Consider the following 20,329-nt stretch of genomic DNA (forward strand, 5'->3'; position numbering starts at 1 on the left):
GCACAGCTAGTATTAATACTGCTCAGCAGGAAGGAATCAAACATTGGACCTTGCCATGTGGAGACCCTGGTACTCTGTGACTTCCTGCAGACCTAAAACATAATAGCTGAGTGTGGACTGGCAGGGTGTTTGATGTACAGTGAGTGTGAACGCGTGAGCTGCGTGGGATCACCCTGCTGGGACTGGCTCCATGCAAACCCTCTAAAGGAGACACAGTAAGGCTAATGGATGGATAATATTCTGAGATTATGGCTGCCAGCCATGAAATAGAGGTCTAATTTGAGCCAAGCCACATCAAAGTCCTCCCATGGTGTGTCGTCAAACGCGTGGATGAAATTTCTCCATCACACCAAAGATTTTCCTCATCCTGGAGAAGAAATCCAGCTCCGTGCGGTCTTCCCTTCTAAAAAGAACGACAATTAGAGCTGAGATGATGGGTTTGGCTTGATGGCAACTTATCAGGGCAAAACAACTCTCCACTAATTGAATTACTTGTAATTATTTTCAGTGGTTGAAATGACCAGGCAGCTTTGTCCACACACAGGCATGCAGGATGTTTCAGGAATCTCAGCCTATCTGCTGCTCACCATTCAAAAATTGTCCTTTGAATTTTATCGTCAGTTTTTTTGTTGTTGTTGTTTTGTTTTCCCCTCAAGCACAATACTGGACACCAAAAACTCAAAAAAGCTTGGATGCAGCAGCAGCAACCGAGAGCACAGAGGAGCTCCTGATATTTTTAGAAAGCCGTCCTCCGGTGCCTAAATCCAACCCCGGAGTGCTTTATATGCAGACCGTGTCCTTGCAGGAATCCAATGACACCAAAATAGAGAGGTGAGGCAGGAGCCCCACAGACACTGTCAGGTAAATCCAACCACGGCCAAGAGTCGAGTCGAATATCTCACAGAAGCAACGGACGTGTGAATTATGCGACCAGGCGTGTGAGAGTGCTTGTGAATCTGTGAGCTTTATTGAGTAGTTCCTGTCTGATCGCGTTAATTGGGAACGCTGAGTAAACTGTGTGTGGATGTTATTCAGGTGCAGATTCTGTTGAACAACATGAGCGCCTCTGCACCTCAAGACGGGTGAGTGGGGAGCAAATATTTAGGCTTCTTTATTTCCCACTTCTATTACTTTTGCTGAGACTTTGCTGATGTCAACAGAATTTTGCCTGAAAAAACAAACTCCAAGGGCTTGATTGTTTTAATGAAATCATATTTTGCTGTAAACATTTCATTTCAAAGCTTGTCAGTCAAAAACACAAATCCCAGAGGCAGAGTGATCAGCTGACGAGCGACATCTTGAGATAAGTCCCACACGAGTGAAACATTTTACTGCACGTGCGTGATTAAAAGTCCTGAAACTCATTTTGCCTTCTTGCTTTTTAGCTTTTTGGTCCTCCCTCCAGATTTGGGGGCCTCATCCTGCGAAACAAGAGGGAAGAATTAGAGGAGGGACGCATCAATGATCATCTTACATTGGCGCTCCACTTAATGGTGCCCAAACTTTTCTCCTCGTGCATATCTGAGTGCTGCTTGAACGCTCACGACTCAGCTTCCACAGACACTCTTGCCTGGTCTCCAGCTGCGCTTTGTGAAAAATGCAAATGACAATAATCTGACTGGCACACACCATACTGTTTTAATAAATTCACATAATTGCGTTAAGACAAACGTGGCATTCCTAAGGCCTCTTCCTCTTCCTCTTCCTCTGTTGGTTCCAGCTACCAACGCGTGGCTGTGCAGACGCTCTTCTCCTGGATTACCTCTCCTTTTCTTAGCCATTTTCTATTAACTGCTTCAATCCAGTTTACCTCCCATGTTTTTCTGAACACAAGTGCATTGGGTCGTTGCAGCACGCTCATGGAAACCCACTACTGTTTGTGGGTTTCCTCTACGTTGTGCCTGTGCTTTTGTGTGTCCGCCGCCGTGTTTGTTCCAGCATATTTACGTGATTCTGGTCGAACAACAAGGGACTTGTGGAGGTTACTGATTAAGCTGTTTGTGTTATTCAGTAACACTGAATGTGTATTACGCTGCTCACATGATGGAGCAGCCCAGACTTCACTTCTGAAGTTGGCTCTCTGCTAACGATTATGGATAAATAATCTAATCTTGTAACTTCTCTCAAGGGGGGTTTCATAGTTTCAGAGGAAGCTCAGTGAGTGGAAGTGAAAGAATATTAGTTATCAAAAATTAAACTATCATGTGGAACAGCCTAGATTAATGAGATGTAGTTGTAGTTTGGGGGGAATTTAACTGTTTTTGCTACTTTTATAGACTCAGAAATTGCTAAATGACTCAGGAAAGACTGTTGTCATGTATCTGATATTTTGGGATGTAAAACAGAAAAATGAGGCCAGCTTGGTTCAAAAGAACGCAAAAATGAACCAACAAACATTTGACATAACGGGAAGTAAATTAAGAGCCCTGCTCTCAGCTTCCCAAATGTTATTAGATCAAATTCTGAAGCGAGTCACGTCACACGTGTGACACACAAACACGACACTAAATGCTGTACTATGCATCAGCGAGTACATGTTTTCCTTTCCTGGGAATCACGTTTGTTGTTCTTCAGCAACGCTGTTGCTGCTGGCAGCTACTGATTTTATGGCAGCAAAGAAGAAGCAGTGAAAACCCTCCAGTAAAACGACACTCACAGCGTGCAAGCTTTTAGATGCAAAGGTTCCACCTTGCCTGCGTCACACTGAAGAACAGAGCAGCTCCAATAAGACAAAGACACTGCAGCAGCAAACACTGAAAAACACTATCTTTAATACTGAGCAGCAGGGTGGAGCAGTGGTCCTCACTGTGGCCCCCCAGCAAGAAGGTTGTGGGTGGAGCCCCGGCTGGAGCACGGGGTCTTTCTGTGTGGAGTCTCCATGTTCTCCCTGTTCCTGCTGGGTTCTCTCTGGTACTCCAGCTTCCTCCACAGTCCAAAGACATCAAGAGGGGACCAGGTTAATCCAGACTCTAAATTGACCGTAGGCGTGGCTGGGAGAGCCAATGGTTGTCTGTCTCTATGTGTTGGCCCTGCCATGGACTGGTGAATCCTGCCTCTCGCCCGTAGCCGCTGGGATAGGCTCCACCCCCCAACCCTTAACAGGATAAGCAGTAGAAAATGGATGGATGGATCTTTAATGTTGCTGTTGCTCTACAGTTTTAAAAATTACAGCAGCAGTATAAAAACCTTTTATTTGTCTGTATTTTGATCAAGGGAGTGTTATTCTAAGATTTGCGTTCTTTCTGGCTGTCGAAGTGGAAAATAAAAAGCTCGATGGCATTACTTCTCTGTTCGTATCCGTTTTACCACATCAACAGAGTTTGTAGTTCACAGCTCTTAAAGATAATATGAAACTACACATATCTTTTTTTTAATGCACTGGTATTGTATTAGTAGATACTTGAAGTTCAGGTATAGGATTTGGTCTCTGGAAAGAAGAGATGCTGTCAGAACATCTTTTTCACTTTCATAGGATGCAAAATGGGAGTGAGTCATCAAACATTTGGAGGACTTGCAGGAACGACAGGGATTTGAATGTAAATGTTCTCTTACTGACTTTATTAACGCATCTTTGGCCAGAGCTAAACGAACAACGGAGGAACACAGGATCATCGCAGGAACATGGAGTTCAGATTTCATGCCACCTGTAACGTTTTTCCGTGTGTGTGAGTGTGTGTGTTTGTGTGTGTGTACGGGGTGGGGGGTGGGGTGTCGGTTGTGAACTAAGGCTTTACTTTTCCAGTGAGTTGAAGGGGTTTTGAAGTAGCAGTTGGTCAGCCGTACCTTTAATCTACGTGTGGCAGCAGCTCAAAGGTTCATCTCGCTATCAGTGGAATAACTCTGCAGAACACAAAGACAACTTCAAAGCAGACTGCAGCTAACTTCAGGCTACTGACAGCGAGGAGAAACTGTTTGATCTCCAGAACGTGCAGCAAGCAGACACTTCAAATGAACCAATATTCCTAATGTGACCGCTACTTAGGAGTTACTGTGGAAACACAAAGGCCTGCCGGCAGACCCTCAGCCCCATCATAACCACGCTGTCTCACCTGACTCCGTATCGGGTACACATGTTCATCTGCTGGGCAAAGCAAATATCTAATCAGTCAATCACAAGGCAGGTAGGCGGGGCCAAGAGGCTGAGCTGGTGTTAGAAACTCTTAATAAAACTGAGATTTTCCTGCTCAGACATATCCGCAGAGTTGAAGGTAAATGCAGGAGCCTCAGAGAGATTAGATCATCATCCTCGGTTTTTTCATTTTTTAACCTGACATGTGGTTCCCTGGCACATCTGATGAGGGAAAATCCTTCACACCACCTTTCCACCGCAGCAGCACTCAGAGTGCTTTACAATGTCATCTCATCTACACACACTGATGTGGAGGCTGCCGTCCCAGGTGCCAAGCCACTCAGCAGGTACAGAATCTTGCTCAAGGACACTTCAACACAGTCGCAGTGGGAGGTGAGGATTGAAGCTGCAACCCCGAGGTTGCTAAATGGCAACTCTACCCCCGAGCCAAGCCGCTTCAGTAAGGACTGACGCTTTGCTCAGCCGCTCTTGGCTCCTCCAGCAGGAAAATTTCAGCTCCAAACACAAAAAATGTATACTCCAACAACTGCTTAGTACAATGTACCAATATGCACTGTTGCAACACAGTTAATTACTCTCCCCATGTGATCACCACACAACAGCATGAGACTGATGCAAACATCGAGTCACAGGCACAGCAGATGACCTGATAACAGTTTTTCTAATTTAGAGACAAAGTAGGAATTAATCTGTTTATGTACAGAAGGTTGTAAAGTGATTTTTTTTTTTTCAACTGAGGAACAGGAGAAGGAAACTAATTAGCTGTCTCCATAATGCCGTCACATTATGGTAACGTGTGTTTAACATGTTGGCAACAAATAGTTTGACTTACTCAAACGAGACCAGAGAATAACTTCGATTAAAGGCCCTTCCAGTTGTGTTTCTCCTTTTGCCCCCACGGCTGAACGTTTGAAATCCACTGTGAGGAAGGATGGGTGCGTGCGGTTTGACAGTCTCACATAGTGAAAGTGTCAGTCTGATTTTGTGATCCTGGTCCAAAAGTTAGCAAACACAAGTACAGAGCGGAACTTGGAAGCCTGCGGGGCACAAACAGTGAGGCTTTACAGAGAAGCAGACGTCTTCTCTCCAGCAGTTGCACACGTGAATGTATGTTGATGTAATATTTGGAGGTGGTAGAAGAACAGATGGGCTTTTTAAGGATTTTTATGTGATATTTAAATTTTTTTTCTGCACAAATATATTATGGTATTAATAGTTCTGTATACCTTCATATATCCGTGAAGGTGGATCTTTACATTTGATGTCGATTCAATGTTTGGCAAAACAACTGGCAACATTGTGCAGCTCCTCGTAAGAAAATGATCTGAAAACCAGGTGTGGGAATTTGAGATAAATTGTAGCTGCCAGGATTTAGCCACGTTTGTGTGTTTATTCTTTATCACTAAGCGGTGAACCATCCGTTGTCTTCCGCTTATTCCTGTTAAGGGTCACGGGGGGGCTGGAGCCTATCCCAGCGTCAACGGGTGAGAGGCGGGGTTCACCCTGGACAGGTCATCAGTCCATGGCAGGGCCAACACATAGAGACAGACAACCATTGGCTCTCCCAGCCACGCCTACGGTCAATTTAGAGTCTGGATTAACCTGGTCCCTCTTGATGTCTTTGGACTGTGGAGGAAGCTGGAGTACCAGAGAGAACCCAGCAGGAACAGGGAGAACATGCAGACTCACCCAGAAAGATCCCGTGCCCGAGCTGGGACTCTAACCCGAAACCTTCTTGCTGTGAGGCCACAGTGAGGACCACTGCACCACTGTGCAGCCTTAGCGGTGAAGCCTATTTAACTATTCTGCAGGGTGTTTCCTCTCGTCTTTTTCCTTCTCTCCTTCACCATTCCTCTTCAGGGGTTGAGTAACAACAGCCTTCCGTGCCCGGGGGGCTGCTCACTACTATTGGCCATGCAGGTGCTCAGTGTTCATTCTCCTAAGAAATGTATTTTGGAGCTGCATTCCATTACACAAACGTCTACGTAGCGGTAATGATGGCCAGCCTGGGCCGGATTCCTTGGACTCAAATAGCTTTCACATTAAACAATTCTCAATCCAGTAGAGCTCCTTGGGGAGGGGGCGGAACAGGACATACATAATCAGGTCAGTCTCAAAAAGAACCAACACCTCTGAGGAAAGTTTCCAGCGCTTGTTGAATCCGGTGAGGTGAGTACTGCTGATGTTGAAACGATCTAATCTGTGCACATAGTTGAGGGAATATCCCCGTGGAAGTCCCCAGCAGGTAGTTTCCTGCGTCACACACCTGACAGCAAAGTGGAGATTGACTGATGATGTGTCAGTGTCTCACCGTGGAGGCAGTGTATCCCTCGTCTACCAGGATGTTCCTAGCGCAGTTGTTGATGTGTTTGAATCGGTCAGGACCCAACAAAATACCTCCATACCATCGAGACACAACCACCAGCACGTCACGCACATCCAGAATCTGTGGAGACAAACACCAGGTCCTGGTGAGGGATGGAGGTTCAACAAATACAGACAATGATCATTAACATGCAAAGACACAGTGCACATTCAAGCTGGTCAGTTGCTGGAAACGACCCATAAATAAGCTTACTGCAGAAATGTACGCATCTATGAAAACCCACACGGAATTATCAATGTCCTTTAGCACACTGTTTGGATTTCTCGTCCTTCCCCCACGCTCTTATTCTCCAGCTGGTAGCTCAAGAATGCAGTGTTTCCCTCAGAAGATATTTAGAACAAAAACAGAGCTAAAAGAAGAGTTTGTTTTTCTTCCAACTTCTATTAGTCAGGCCAGTGTTCCTGCTGGATGTGTCCAAATCATAAGCAACTGCTGTGTGTGCTTCTGACGCAGTTAAGCGCTGAAATATAAGGCAAGTTAAAAAACATGGCATCTACATGTCTAATCAACATGTGTAAATCACTTGTCGAACACAGAGGTTCCACGCCGTCTATCAGCAACAGTAGTGCCTGTTGGCACGTCTCTGTCTGGATTGCAAGTTCAGCTTTTTTAAAGTTTTTTTTTTCCCCCATAAAACTGGCTCAATGATTTCTCCGGCTTCTTTGTGCTGATTGAGGCCACCGTGTCACATCCAGATGTCTCTACTGAGGAGAGATGAAACTGGTACACACACACACACACACACACACATACACACGCACACACACGCACACACACACACACACACACACAAAACTCTTGTCACCAAAGTCCCAGGAAAACGCAAACTTGCATTTAAACTTGCTTATTTGATAAAGCTCAGTTCCCTGAAATGCCAGCCTAAAGAGAAGCGTTTGGCTCTGCACTGCAACTCACACCAAAAGTGAAATCTGTCATTTGAGGTGACTCATCCACATCTGGCATCCAACACTACTAATCAGGTCCTTTTATTCACCAACTCACACTTTGACACTTGCAGGCAGAAAGCACAAATCCAAATGAGGAAACGGGCAGAAAGGCTTGGGGAGGAATGAGATTAGAGAAGAATAGATTAAGGAGAAAGATCCTCATGTAAATTGTGCGCTGAGTGTCGCAAGTAGAAGATTAATCAGTGTGTTTCCTTCGAGGGATGAAGAGAAAGACCTGATACTATCACTCGTGACAGAGGGATATTCAGTCGCAGGAAGAGGCTTCATGTGTCTTAGAATCTCCTCTTAGGCTCGCACTGGTGCAGACACAGCAGGTTTGGGCACACACAGGAGAAAGTGCCGTTTTATATTCATCTGTTGACGGATGACGGGCTGCACAGCTGATTGAAATTCAATCGAAATCATAACATGGCCGCCTTCAATTTTCAAACTGCCTAAATTGTGTACCATTTTAGATTAAATACTGTGTCGCTTCAGTGACGCCTACATATCAAAGTCTGTGGACTTGAATGAAAACATCTGTATTTGATGCGGTTTCCCAAAAAAGTCAACCATAATCATCTGAATGTGAATAATGACCAGAAAAAGAACTTTCCCTCTTACATTGCATATCATTCTGCTATTGCAACATTATTCAAAATAATAATAATAGCAATTATATGTTGTTTTTTTAATTGTGCAGTGAATACTTGAACTAACTGAATACTTGGTTCACTGAAGATGTTCGTTTTCAAAATATAACATAAAAGTCTGCAGAAGTGCCAGGAGGAGCGAGAGGTTCTCTGGCGTCCATTCCAACAGACCTTTTAGGAAAATTCTAAAAAGCTCGGCAATGACTGAGCATGTTGAATGAAGCTGAGTATCAACGGCCAACCTGCAGGGGCACACCTGGGTCCCACACACAGGGTCGCATCAGCTGGAAGGGAACTAGCTTACCAGACAGACATTTTTCTGGCGAGCTAGCAAGCTGCTAACTGTCAGTCTGATGTCTGGGTTAGCACTGCACCTTCTCTTGTCTTTGTGACTTAAAGAGAGAACTCTTTTTCATTTTTGTGTCATGAAAACACAGAAAATGACCAAAAAACAAACAAACCAAAGTTCTTTCTGATAACAGGTTATAGTTTGTTTGTGTAACAACGAGCTGAGCGATGATTTAGGGGTTCAACACAACTCTTTTCACTGGACACACGGTGACTTTGTTCATGCGAGTGTACCAGAAACAGCAGAGCACTTGAATAAAAAACTTTGGCATCTCTTGCTGCGTTGAGTCACCCCGGAAAGCCTGAAAAACTGATAAAAAATGCTTAACAATGTTTCTACCAAGGAGGCACCCACATCTTTCAAAGGAAGCGTGAATTTGCAGAGTTTCATAATTAAAGCACACTGGAGCCGAGTCTGTCTGATCAGAGTGACGCCAGTGACTGAATCAGTCTAAGACAACTTGATTAATCAGGAATTCTGGACAGAGGGTCACGGTTTCTGACTGAGAAGCGCTATTTCACACTGATCTCTCTCTCTAACAGCCTCACGCCGTCTCAGGCGACTGTCGTCATCTTATGAAGGGCTATGAACTTCGACGGGGGTCATAGATCCCATCTGGGACAGTTCTGACACCACGTGGCACCTACTAGTAATGAGTAGATCACAATTACTGCAAGACAGAGATCAGCGAACTTCATTCAGTATTACAGGAGTCCAAGTGTGTGTGTGTGTGTGTGTGTGTGTGTGTGTGCTTGTGCGTGTGTGTGTGAGAGAGAGAGAGAGAGTCACTGTGACAAGAAAGAAGCGTCTCCTTCATGTGAGAAATGACAAGATTAAAGCTGTGAAATTACAGTCGAGGGATTAGACCTACCTGGGGGAGGACAGAATGGAGTTTTAGAAAAATCGAAACACCGCAGTCGTTGTGTCACTGTGACCATCAGCTCGTGCGAACCCAGGAACTTTGTCTAGTTATTTTTTTTCTCATGAATTCCATCAAAAGTCGTGGGTTATTAATGAAAATGTCTAGGGGCAAGTAAATTAAAGCCAAAATTTCAACCCTGCTTTACTCCTCCTTCAAGTTTCTGGTAGTTGTTAAGTTATCCTGCCAACAAATAGCACTGAAATACTACCCTCCAAGGTGGCACTAATTAATATACAGTATACAGTATATATTTACAATCTCAGCGTTTCAAGTTGTGGCTCTGACTTCTTGAAAGACCTTGATGATGAAGCACGACTGTATAATCACCAGATAAAAGAAATCAATAGAATTTCCAGTCTAATTAAATTTCCAATGGATTGAATGATTAAATCACATTAATGTGAAAATGAAATCCACTCTCCTGAAAGCAGATTATGAATTATGTCAATGATCACTTGAGTAATTCTTTGAGCAAAAATGCCAAACAGCCACTGATTAGTTCAAATTAGCTCAAATTTGCTGCGTTTGTTCAGAGATTTCAAAAGACTAGAAGCTAAATCTACTTGGGCTTTGGATTAAAAACATCTCAGCATCTGGGAATCGAGTGACAGAATTTTAAATATGGACATGATTTCCATCAAAGAAGGCAGACGGGGTTTTCCTGGGAAAGGGGAAGTACGTCTACCTAGCAAAAGGCTGTTCCCGTCTACTCCAAATGTCAGCACCAGCTGGTGGAGGAGGTGCACCACTGAAGAAGCAGCAGTCAGGTGATTCAAAGTGACATCCCAAGCCATGAGAGGTGAGAGTGAGCTGTGGAGCATTGCCCGACATCATCGCAGTTACAGATGACGCCCCCACAAACCTGAGCCTTGGGCTGGGAGAGGATCTCGCCTGTCCCTGATGTGCCATTCTGGCAACTCTTGGATGTAAGAGAGCAACCAACAATGTCATGCCTCTAAATGGCCAGACAGCATTTATCATCCTTCACCCAGATAGGACAGGACCTGCTGGGGCAGAGGAGTGAGGCTGAGGAGTCACGCATTTTGTCTGAAGTGGGGGCAGAGGCCTTGCAGCCAGCTTCTGAGAGAATTAGCAGTCAAAAGCCTGGCAATCACAGCGTTTACAGATGGCACTGAAACAGAGGAGATGCTGTCTGGGCTGCCAGGCAACCATCTAGAGGCTAACATGAGACGCACAGCCAGGTCTGATCCGCCTGTAGTGGGTCGCCTTGACTGAGACTGTCTATCGCAACATTAATTCAAAGCCAAGAGTGACCTTTGAGTCTATGAGAGCTGGGGTGCAGGACCGGTCATTGGCAGACTACAGGCTAAGACCTGTAGGGTAGGAAACAACAATGAGCCAGTCAGCAAGGATCGAGAGAACAGCACAGCCAACTGCAGGGTAGAAACATCAGGGATTGTAGCACAGAGGCCTTGGCATCAACCAATGGAAGTCTGATCAGTCCACACGCGAGGGCTCCCAGCCACTTCATTGATCCTCTTTTCCTCTACTGCTCCAGCCTGGACCCCCAAAATAGAGATGCCACGCACTCAATGGCACCACTCCACTTGGAGGTGCCTACACACTCCAACGCCCAAATCAACTGAATTCTAAATAGCTACCACTTCAGCTATGAATAATAATAATAATGATAACAACAACAACAACAAAAACAACAACAACAATAATAATAATCTTTTCTCTTTACCCAGAATCAGACAAGAAGATGGATTTGGATGCACATCTGTGTGTGAATCTGGTAGCTGAGACCCTCAGAGACCAGCTGACTGCTAGTTAGCTTAGCACAGTGAGTGGCTGTGCATGATAGGTGTTAACACAGCACTGCCAGAGGTCATCGGGTAAATCAAGTTCAGGATCTTTTCCAGATGTACTCCTCCTCACCCTCTTACAAATTAATAAATTAATATGTTCAAAGACTGTTTTGGACAAAAGTTTATTTGATGACATTTGACTGAGGTATGCTAACACTTCCCAGCCACTTCAATTCATTGTGCTAAGCTAACTAGCTGTCATCTGGTCACTGTGGGCCTCTCATGCACAAACAGAGGAGAGGAGGGTCTCTGTCTTCCTCTCTAATTCTGGGGAGGATGGCTTTCACCACCTTTTATCACCAACCCAAAATGTTCTCACGTCTGCAGGTTCTTCAGCTAAACCTTTCAACTTTATATGGCATCTCATTAAGATCTTTTACAGGGCCCAGAAAAATTTTGAGAAATATGACAAAATTACTCTCACACACACACACACACACACACACACACACACACACACACACACACACACACACACACACACACCTGGTATCTCTATACACGCTTAATTACCGTAGAAAACAAGGTTTGACTGTAATGCTGCATTTCCAAACAAGCCCGGTTTTAAAGGCATTAGCAGATGTCAAACTGCAGGGGCTGCCACAGAGAACAAAGCTGCTCAGAACTGTCACCAATAAAACAGAAGCCAAAAAAGAACGAATGCAGCCAGAAAATGTATCATTGTGTTTGTGATATCACCTCTGAGCAGGGGCTTTGTGACTCATTTGTTCTCTGGTAGCCTTTTTAACACAACACTTGCATGTAGTACGCTGCAACAAGAGCCTTGTTAAGTCAATTATTAATGAAGTGATAACCTGCAGTAAATGGAGTAATCTCCCTCCCGCTGCCGTCTCGCCATCATCCTCGCAGTCCTGCAGGAAGCTGTTCTTGTCCTCGCAGTAAATTCTATGACAGACACCAGGTTGGCATTAGGCAGAAGAGCACGAAAACATTTGGACCAGACAGTCGAGTTGTGACACCACATCCTCTTCCCCAGATAAAGTTCTTAAGTGGACTAAATGTCAACATCTCCTTCCCTTGAGTAGTGACCACCCACGCAGTACACTGACCTTATTAGACCCTGCACAGGGAAACCAGGGAACATTAAACACAGAAAAACACACGCTCACTGTCAGAGAACTTTCATTTCTCTCTGAGCTGTGATGATGAGCCTCTCTTCACTTATCTCATGTCACACTCCAGTGAGACCCGCTGCAGCAGGCTGCCAGGAGCTGAGCTTCATTGACATGATAAAACCATGTTAGATCACACGCGACACCACTGACCTGTAGGCATAAATGTTGTGAGTGGCACTTGCAATCTTCTTGTTATCGTAGAGTTTCTCCAGGACCATTTTCACCTGCGACACATGACAGACACAACAATGGCAGTCAGGACATCGCCCTGCTGCAGTGAAACTGGGGCCCAGCGCACGCTGGCGGACGTCTTCTGATGCCGCCGACGAACACGCAACTCTGCATTACGTCAGCCGCTTGCAGGAAACTTTCCAGACGTCACATCAACATCTCGTTTGTTTTGCGCCCTGATACGTCAGAAAGGTTTCCCACTCCAATGTTAACAAAAATGAGAAGCTGCAGATATTTTCTGTTCACGTCAGACATTTTGATGTGAACATCAAAGACATGGAGAGGATGATTTCAAACGCTTGTGAGTTTATCTGCCCCACATTTCACCTCTTCACTGCTCCATCACACATACATTTTTATCCAATGTGGTACCAAAACAGGTCACTTAATTTGGTTCATTTTAAATAATAAAATGAATGACTTTAATTACTACGACACTGATTTGATCATTAGCGATCATGCAATAATGGCAGAGAAATATTGGCTGTTAAAACACACAGACGTTGAAAACAAACTTGCTGTGCGTTTGGTAGGTTGTGTATTTGCGTGTTTTTCTGAGGAAAACGTGTAAAACGAGGACACGACGTGCCGTCGGATTAATTCCCACAAATATCTTCATGCCACATTTTATTTTGACATTCACTTCTCGGGAAAAAAAAAATCACACTGACATGTTTTAATATTCATAACAATCGCGAGCGTTTGTGCTGCTAAGTGAAGCAAATCACAGTTTCTCGTCATTTCAAGGCAGCTCAGCATTTTCATGGCGTCATTTATGAAATCACATGTAAATGCAGGAATTCTCTCATCATCTGAAGGGTGGAAGGGACGGAAGCATCTGGCGACATTCCGATCTAAATAGCCGGCTGGAGCAGGTGGAGGCTTTTAGCCGAACGGCTGCATGAATCTGACGTAACTCGCTCTGATTCAAGTTGCGTTGCTGAAATGTGTTTTGGAGACACTCGTCTTCCTCGCCTCTGCATCTGCTCTGTCACTGAAGACACGGGAATCGTGTTTTTCTCCTGGCTGGGTCGTGAACATCTTTGGAGACTGTCAGTAACTTTCTACGGCAGCCATGTTGGATTCAACTCCTTCCTCAAAATCAGCAGATATTTTTTGGCCTAATAATTTTAGTATATGCAATGAAGTAATGCAAACATTTTCTTTGTTGAGGTCGAAGCCCTCAGATGGAAGGGAGTCAAAAATGACCTTTTTAAATTTGTGTTCTTTTTTTCCAGTATTTTTGAGCCAAATCCAGAGGACTTTCTGTTGGAAGAATATTTGAGCTCTAATAAAACCACCACTGAATCCCCTTTTATATCCACTCTGGGTGTAACAATCTAAACAGGGTGTTGGCACAATTTTTCCCTCTAACTTAGCTGTTTTCCCCCAATGGACCAAAGAAGGTGTAGTTTCCAAGGACCACATCCCCTGTGGGGCAGGCGGTAGCGCCACAAAGGTTTGATTTTTATCCACACTTTGATATCAGGCACTTTTTCTCACTCTTGTTCCTTCTGTGTCAAAACCATTATCTAATAAATCCAGATTAAACATGATCTTAATTTCTCTCTTTTATAATTTAGTCAGTTTAGAGCGACTACATTTGCATGTGTATGATCTGACATGTTCACATCCTGTGGCAGCAGTTTTTGATCACAGCGCTGAAGCTTCTTCCTCTAAGATATTAGAACTCTCAAAGTCTGTCCACCCCCATCCCAGCCCAAGACACCACTGGAGGACAAACAAGAGCAAAACTGACTTCAACACGTACATCACACACACAGGCGGGGGACGAGGAGGAGGGGGAGTGGCCTGAGTTACCTGTCTGGGGGTCACCACAGGCGCGAGGTGAGGCTGGAAGGTGCTGCGTCTGTCTGTGATGGAGGTTCCGTGTTTCACTGGAGGGACTTCCTCATCTACAAGAGGGAATGTTACACAAGCGCGCGTCGTCACTCCTCAGCGGGATCCAGAGCCTGGGGCTGACAGGCTGGGCCGTACCTTCAGCTGGATCCATGAAGAGGTGTGCGTTGTCTGCGTTCAGCTTCAGGCTCGTGACGTCCGGTACGTCGTCGTCGTCCACGTCCTCCTCGGCGGTCACGTTCACCTTCTCTGGTTGAGCCACTGCAGCAAGACGAGCAACATTAGAAGCTTGTTTTCCCCCTCCAACCTGCTGTGATGGAGAGAAGGAAACTTACTAAACACGGAAGTGGTCTCATCACTATGATAACCACAATGACGCCATTATTACTGGCGTCTCCATTTTCTGGCTCGAGAAATGCGTCTGGTACCAGGAGGTCGCCAGTTCAATTCCCAGTAGGGATGTCAGCTACTGTTTGCACCTCAACGCTACCAGCGGGTATCTTTGTTATACTTTGGTGGGGTTGCTTTGACTTGTTTGAAACATACCAGTGGGAGTCCAGTGAGCAAAAGTGGGCTAAATATCTCCTAATTGGCTCAAAAGATGATGAAACAATGAGGTAAACACATGATTTATAGGCTTCTCCAAATGTTTTGGAAACAAATAAAAACGTAAACAGTTTCAAATTCAGAAAGTTCACCTGTGTTTTTCAGTATGAACCAAATGTGAATACCATAAAAAAAACAAACTCGTTTTATACTGATAATATCATCAGCGGTTAAAAAGGGCCAAGTCAGTTGAGAGATATCTGCATGTCAAATCATGGCTAAAAAGTTCATCGTTCCACTCAAATTCCCAGAAAAAAGATGTGGCGAGGGCTGCAGCCCCCTCCCCCCCATGGTTGAAGGTGCGAGGACCCTCGTCCTGCTGGTGCGGGAGGACAGGGAGGAATTCAGGGTTGAATAAATTATCCAAGCACAAACAGATAGTTTGATACCGGATGCTTTGGAAGCCACGAGGAGACACACATCATATTTAACGAGTACTGCTGATATTTGAGAAAGATGGATTCCTGGATGCCTGACAAAAGAGCCGGCTGACATCATCTGTTTTTCTACGTAGCCAATTTCTCACCACAAATCTGTTTTTTCTCAACAAACATGGAGCAAAGAGCAGAAGCTGCTCAGCCATCAGAAGTGAAAAAGGTGAAACACGAAAGATGCTGCGGGAGTTGGTGAGGAAGAAACTTTGCAATTGATGAAGTAAAATATACTAAATAATTGCAATATTTCTTTCTCACCTCTATGTCTATGCAAGTATACAAAAATATCAGAAGTTGACGGGCTTGGTTATTAAAAAAATGACAACAATAACTAATAATTTTGAAACCTGTATTTCTCATCTCAAACATTAAAACTTAAACTAACCTAAAATAATACAAAGCAAATATTTATGCTGTACTGTTTTCAAACTGGTTTATAAGAAAAATAAAAATATCCCCCAAAAATAAAAAAATCTCATACAAAAATAGAGCCATTTTGCAGGTTTTTTTCTCTCATACTCCTTCTCTCATCATCGTGATACAATTCATCTTCCAGCTCTCGACGTCGGCGCTGCTGTCGGGGCGAAAGCCGCCGCCTGCCTGCTGATTCTGACACAAGACAAACAGGAATCCCTGAAATAGCCAGACTTCTGGAAAAGTGAAAATTGAATTTAGTGGCTTTCCATTGTGGATTTGATTCCTAGTGAGCAGCAGGACGGTGTAAGATGTGGGATTATGTATCAACTGGCTACAGCCTGTGTATTCAGGCTAATGAAGGCGGGAGTCACCCGGGGCAACAGTCTGCCTCATTGATGTGATTTTAATTGTCTCTGAATGGCACTGAAGCTCTATAGCAACGTATCTGGGAAGCACAGGCGCACGGTTGTGGCCTGGTTTGCTTTGAACGTTCTTCACATGTGTAAAATGCGTCATTAAAACAAAAGATTCGGCTAAAATGTATTTGAGCCTGAATGAGTCGAGTTGAAGTAAATCTCAGGAGCTCAGCCTCGGCCAAAACGCCTCCACAAAAAAAAAAAAAGTGGATCAGACCCCCCCCCCCCCCCCCCCTTGAAATGCTGGGTTCCTTGTGACACTTGCAGAAAAAAAAATTTAATTAGAGTGTTCAACAAAGATGCTGTGAAGGTAACAGGAGGCATTAGACAGATAAAGATCTGTATTCAGAGTGGTCCCTCAGTCAGACACCGGGAGGCAGAGCTCGCCGGGCCTTTGTGCTCCTTTCATCAGAGATATGAGGAAGATTAGACCGAAAAATAACCTTTTATTTATTTATTTTTTAGCAAAATGAGCTAGATAGAAGTTTGCTGTCATGTGTGGATGTTATCGTTCGTTGTAATTGTTGGAATTGGCTTGTCAAGCTTTGGATTTGTCACCACGTTGAGGCGATGTGCACGGCGCTCTGATGCCAACGATGCCGGGCAGTTAAAGATTAAACTTGGTGGCCGGTTTATTTGACAAGAGTTTCCTCGATCTGAGCCTGGTGCGTCTCTCACTAAGTGGTGGCTGGGAGCCAGAAACAAACCCATCTTGAGTTGGTGAACGGACTTTTACCTGTTCATCGCTGCCTCTGCCTCTTTTTTGCCCTTTTCAACTGATTTCACTCGCACCAAACTCTGCTGCCCGCTGCAGTCATCATTCACACATCTTCTTTTCCAAATCTTCAGACTTAAGTTTCAGCATTATGTTTATGTCTAATATTCCAAACATAACCAGAATAACAACCGTAAGAGAATAAAAACGCCTCATGTAAACACCGCCATCAGATTAGGCTGACCAGCCTGGGTGGTGCAAACCTGAAATAATCTGTTCTAATGATCTCTTATCAGAATTATGTCAGTCTGACTGTGGTCATCGTCCGAGTAACCAAATCAGCTGGAGACACTTTTAATGCCTCTCATGAGGTTTTGAACCGACGTCACTGGTGAGCTGCAGGATGAGAGAGGAGACGCCTGCTTTTGTTTAACGCCGTCTAAAATCAAGGGGCGATTGTAGACGCCAACTTTCACATTTGGCGCTTTTTCCTCTTTATAAACCAGACGTATGCGGAGTCAGTATCCTGCCTACATCTGAAACTGGCACGCAAGCCGTGTGGGAACGGAAACCTGATAGACATACCAAGAGCGACGAGGGGAGCAGGGCGGGGAATGATAATGCATGTTGTCAAAAAAAAAAAACCTCTATTCACTGTACAATGAGTGGTCTGAAGACGTCTGCGCTTCATATTTCAAACTCCAAATCGACATGTCAACACAAACTGAGATTCTAAGCTGACCCACTGATTTACATCCCACCACCCTCATGTGGTGATGGAGGGAGGTCTTTGTTTCCTCCGCAGGGTGCCTGGCCTGGGCCGCCGCTCCTGTGCCTCTCCGCCGCTGGGTGAATGCCTCTGAGTGGTGGGGAGCAGGTGAGTGCACATTAAATAGAAGATGAACCAGCTGGTGAAGGATGGGGCCCACCCAGAATGGTGAACCCAAGGGAGGACAGTCCTGATCACGGTGGACCCCCCAGGAGGGTGCGATCCAACCTGACTACTGACCGATAACCTGCCCCTGCACAACATATAAGCTCCAGCCAGGCATCGTAGCTGCTAAGATGAAGGGCAACACGACCGGGGAGCCAAGCACCAGCCGCTGGTTGATAGAACAGTCACCAAAGACTGCAAGAGCAGGCAGACCAACCTGTGCAGTGCCTGGACTGACCACAGGAAAGCGTCTGACTCAGCGCCACGCAACATCAACGGGACGCCAAGAGCCTTCATCAAGAACTCAACGTGTATGCGCAAAAGAAAAGGAAATGGAGGAGTCACTGTGTGCAGCTTTCACTTTGAACAATCGTCATGAAAGAATGAATGAACTGGAGGTGTGGAGGTCACCTATGTAATCACCTGCTTCTGATCCCTGAGATTTCTCCACCAGGAATTCTCTCACTTTCTCCACCCACATGTAGAGGATGCTCTCGCCCGCGTGCTCCCTGAAACGACCAGCACACGTCTGTGTAAGAGTATGCTGCTTCCACTCAGAAGCACTCGTGGAAAGATAGCGCTGTTCATGGAAACAATCAGGACAAAAAACTTTTTGTTGCGACTACTATCAATCCGCGCTGGTTCCTTGTGAAGTCGGAAATTATGAGAGCCACTCACGCGTAGAGGTCCTCCAGGCTATTTGCCAATTTGGTCCTCTCAGCGCCTCGCAGCCACGCCGCACTACAAAGGCCGAGAACAAACACAGGTTTATGGAGTGGGTCAAAGAGTGGGTTTGTGAGTGGGATGATGTTCTTTAAATTCAACGGATCACCTCAAGATTCAATTTAAATGGCAAATAGACTTACTTGATCTGGTAGATGGGTGGGGATGCACGGGGATAATCAGGAGGGAGAATTATCTGGGGGGGGGGGAAATCATTAAGCAGATAATAAACAAAGAGCAGATGCAGATGCTGGTGATTCATATGCAGGCTGTGTTCATCCTCTACCTGCAAGCATGCTGTCAGTTTCGGCTCCTCCATTTTATTGGAGATTTTGATGCAAAATATTCGGGAAGCCTCATCGATGACACACCACTCGTCACCATAGATGGCAGAGAGAGCCTCCACCTCTTCGATCTAAACGAGCAAAGAAACCAAAAATGCCGATCAGACGCACAAGCCGTCGCTGGAACGTTGAGGCGCTAACGGCTCTGGAGCACGGCAAAATCAGGGCTGACAAAATACCTCGAGAACATAGAACATCTGGAAGAAACCATTGCACTTAACAGTACCCTTGCACTTTGACCTCATGCATGGATTTAACTTGTAAATGAGGAGCGGCGAGTAACCAGCAGGGGGCGGTAATACGCCTCGGATGCAACCAGTCTGCTGGAAATTGAAAGAAGCTGTGACCTGTCAAATGAATCTATTCTACTGGACTGAAATATTCTAAAAGCTTGTCACCTGTAAAATGTACGTATGTGATAAATTAAGATGAATTCATCACACATTTTGGGACTAATTAAAAGATAGAATTTTCACAGTTGTCACCTTGTCTCAGTTTTTAGATGCAGTACATCATTTTTGATGTCTGTCCCATGTTTGGAGGCTAATCGAACCTTTCCAGAAGCGCTACTGGTAAACTTGTACTCATCATCATCATCGCACTGAGAATCAAACTAAACTATAAGGTTAATTAAGTCTGCTTGGCGTTAATTTGAGTCCGTCCTCCTTCCCTCCCTCCCTGCTGGCGTGGGTCCTGAGCGCAGCACCCGCTGAGAGTCTGATACGTGTTAATGAATCCAGACACCGGGGGAGCAGCCTGCTATTATTATACATCTACGTGTGTGTGTGTGTGTGTGTGTGTGTGTGTAGGTCATCGTGGCCTTTGCAGCAGAGTTTCTCGTGGATGGGTGCAAACAAAGTGAGTTTTTTTTTCTGTTTAACTTCAGTTCCTTTTCGTCTTCCACGCTCTGCAGGCCACTTTAAAAGACTACAGCAGAAACCACAGAGTCGTGAGCTCAGCTTCAGGGTGGCTTCGCTTCTGACAGCGTGTCGAAGCAAAACCAGCTTACTTGGGACTGCAGATCTCCTTCATACTCCGGGTTTATCAAGTCGTCCATTTATTCATATCAGCCCAGTGTGAAACACACGACACTCTCAGACAATAAAAGAGTGAATTCAACTGTCACACATGGGAACTTCCAGCCTGCGTGCGCTGTCAAAACGCACCGGAGGCAAGAGGAAGCAGGGCATGTATTTTACTTCCGGGTCAAATCGCCTTTTTACACATCAAAAGTATTTTATTACAAATAAAGCATTCAAAACACTTACACGACTATTCTAAAGCACAGGAAGCGATACTAACTTGTTATATAAATAATATTTTCAAAGAAACAC

The 20,329-nt window shown here is 44.9% G+C and overlaps 1 protein-coding gene across 1 annotated transcript; it reads right to left on the minus strand.

Moving 5' to 3' along the window:
- Positions 1-928: 928 nt before the first annotated feature.
- Positions 929-20,158, minus strand: impact (impact RWD domain protein). The gene is made up of 11 exons (XM_086224737.1): positions 20,005-20,158; positions 18,938-19,066; positions 18,795-18,847; positions 18,607-18,669; positions 18,352-18,437; positions 14,545-14,667; positions 14,368-14,462; positions 12,466-12,539; positions 11,995-12,085; positions 6,402-6,536; positions 929-1,421 (listed from the first exon to the last, which is right to left on the minus strand). The coding sequence occupies exons 1-11, from the start codon at positions 20,050-20,052 to the stop codon at positions 1,362-1,364; spliced, it is 957 nt and encodes a 318-aa protein (XP_086080863.1). The 5' UTR covers positions 20,053-20,158; the 3' UTR covers positions 929-1,361.
- Between the last annotated feature and the right edge of the window lie 171 nt (positions 20,159-20,329).

The sequence above is a fragment of the Aulostomus chinensis genome, chromosome 14 (assembly GCF_037954235.1).
Source record: "Aulostomus chinensis isolate RoL2024-O1b breed Wild chromosome 14, RoL_Achi_v1.0, whole genome shotgun sequence".
Taxonomy (NCBI): domain Eukaryota; kingdom Metazoa; phylum Chordata; class Actinopteri; order Syngnathiformes; family Aulostomidae; genus Aulostomus; species Aulostomus chinensis.

Coding starts and splice junctions, on each gene's coding strand:
- impact (XM_086224737.1), bottom strand. CDS start 20,052: ATGGACGACTTGATAAACCCGGAGTATGAAGGAGATCTGCAGTCCCAA. Junction 18,670..18,794: donor CCACCCATCTACCAGATCAA/GTAAGTCTATTT, acceptor CGGCCTTTGTAG/TGCGGCGTGGCTGCGAGGCG. Junction 14,668..18,351: donor ATCTCAGGGATCAGAAGCAG/GTGATTACATAG, acceptor GTCTTGCTGCAG/TGGCTCAACCAGAGAAGGTG.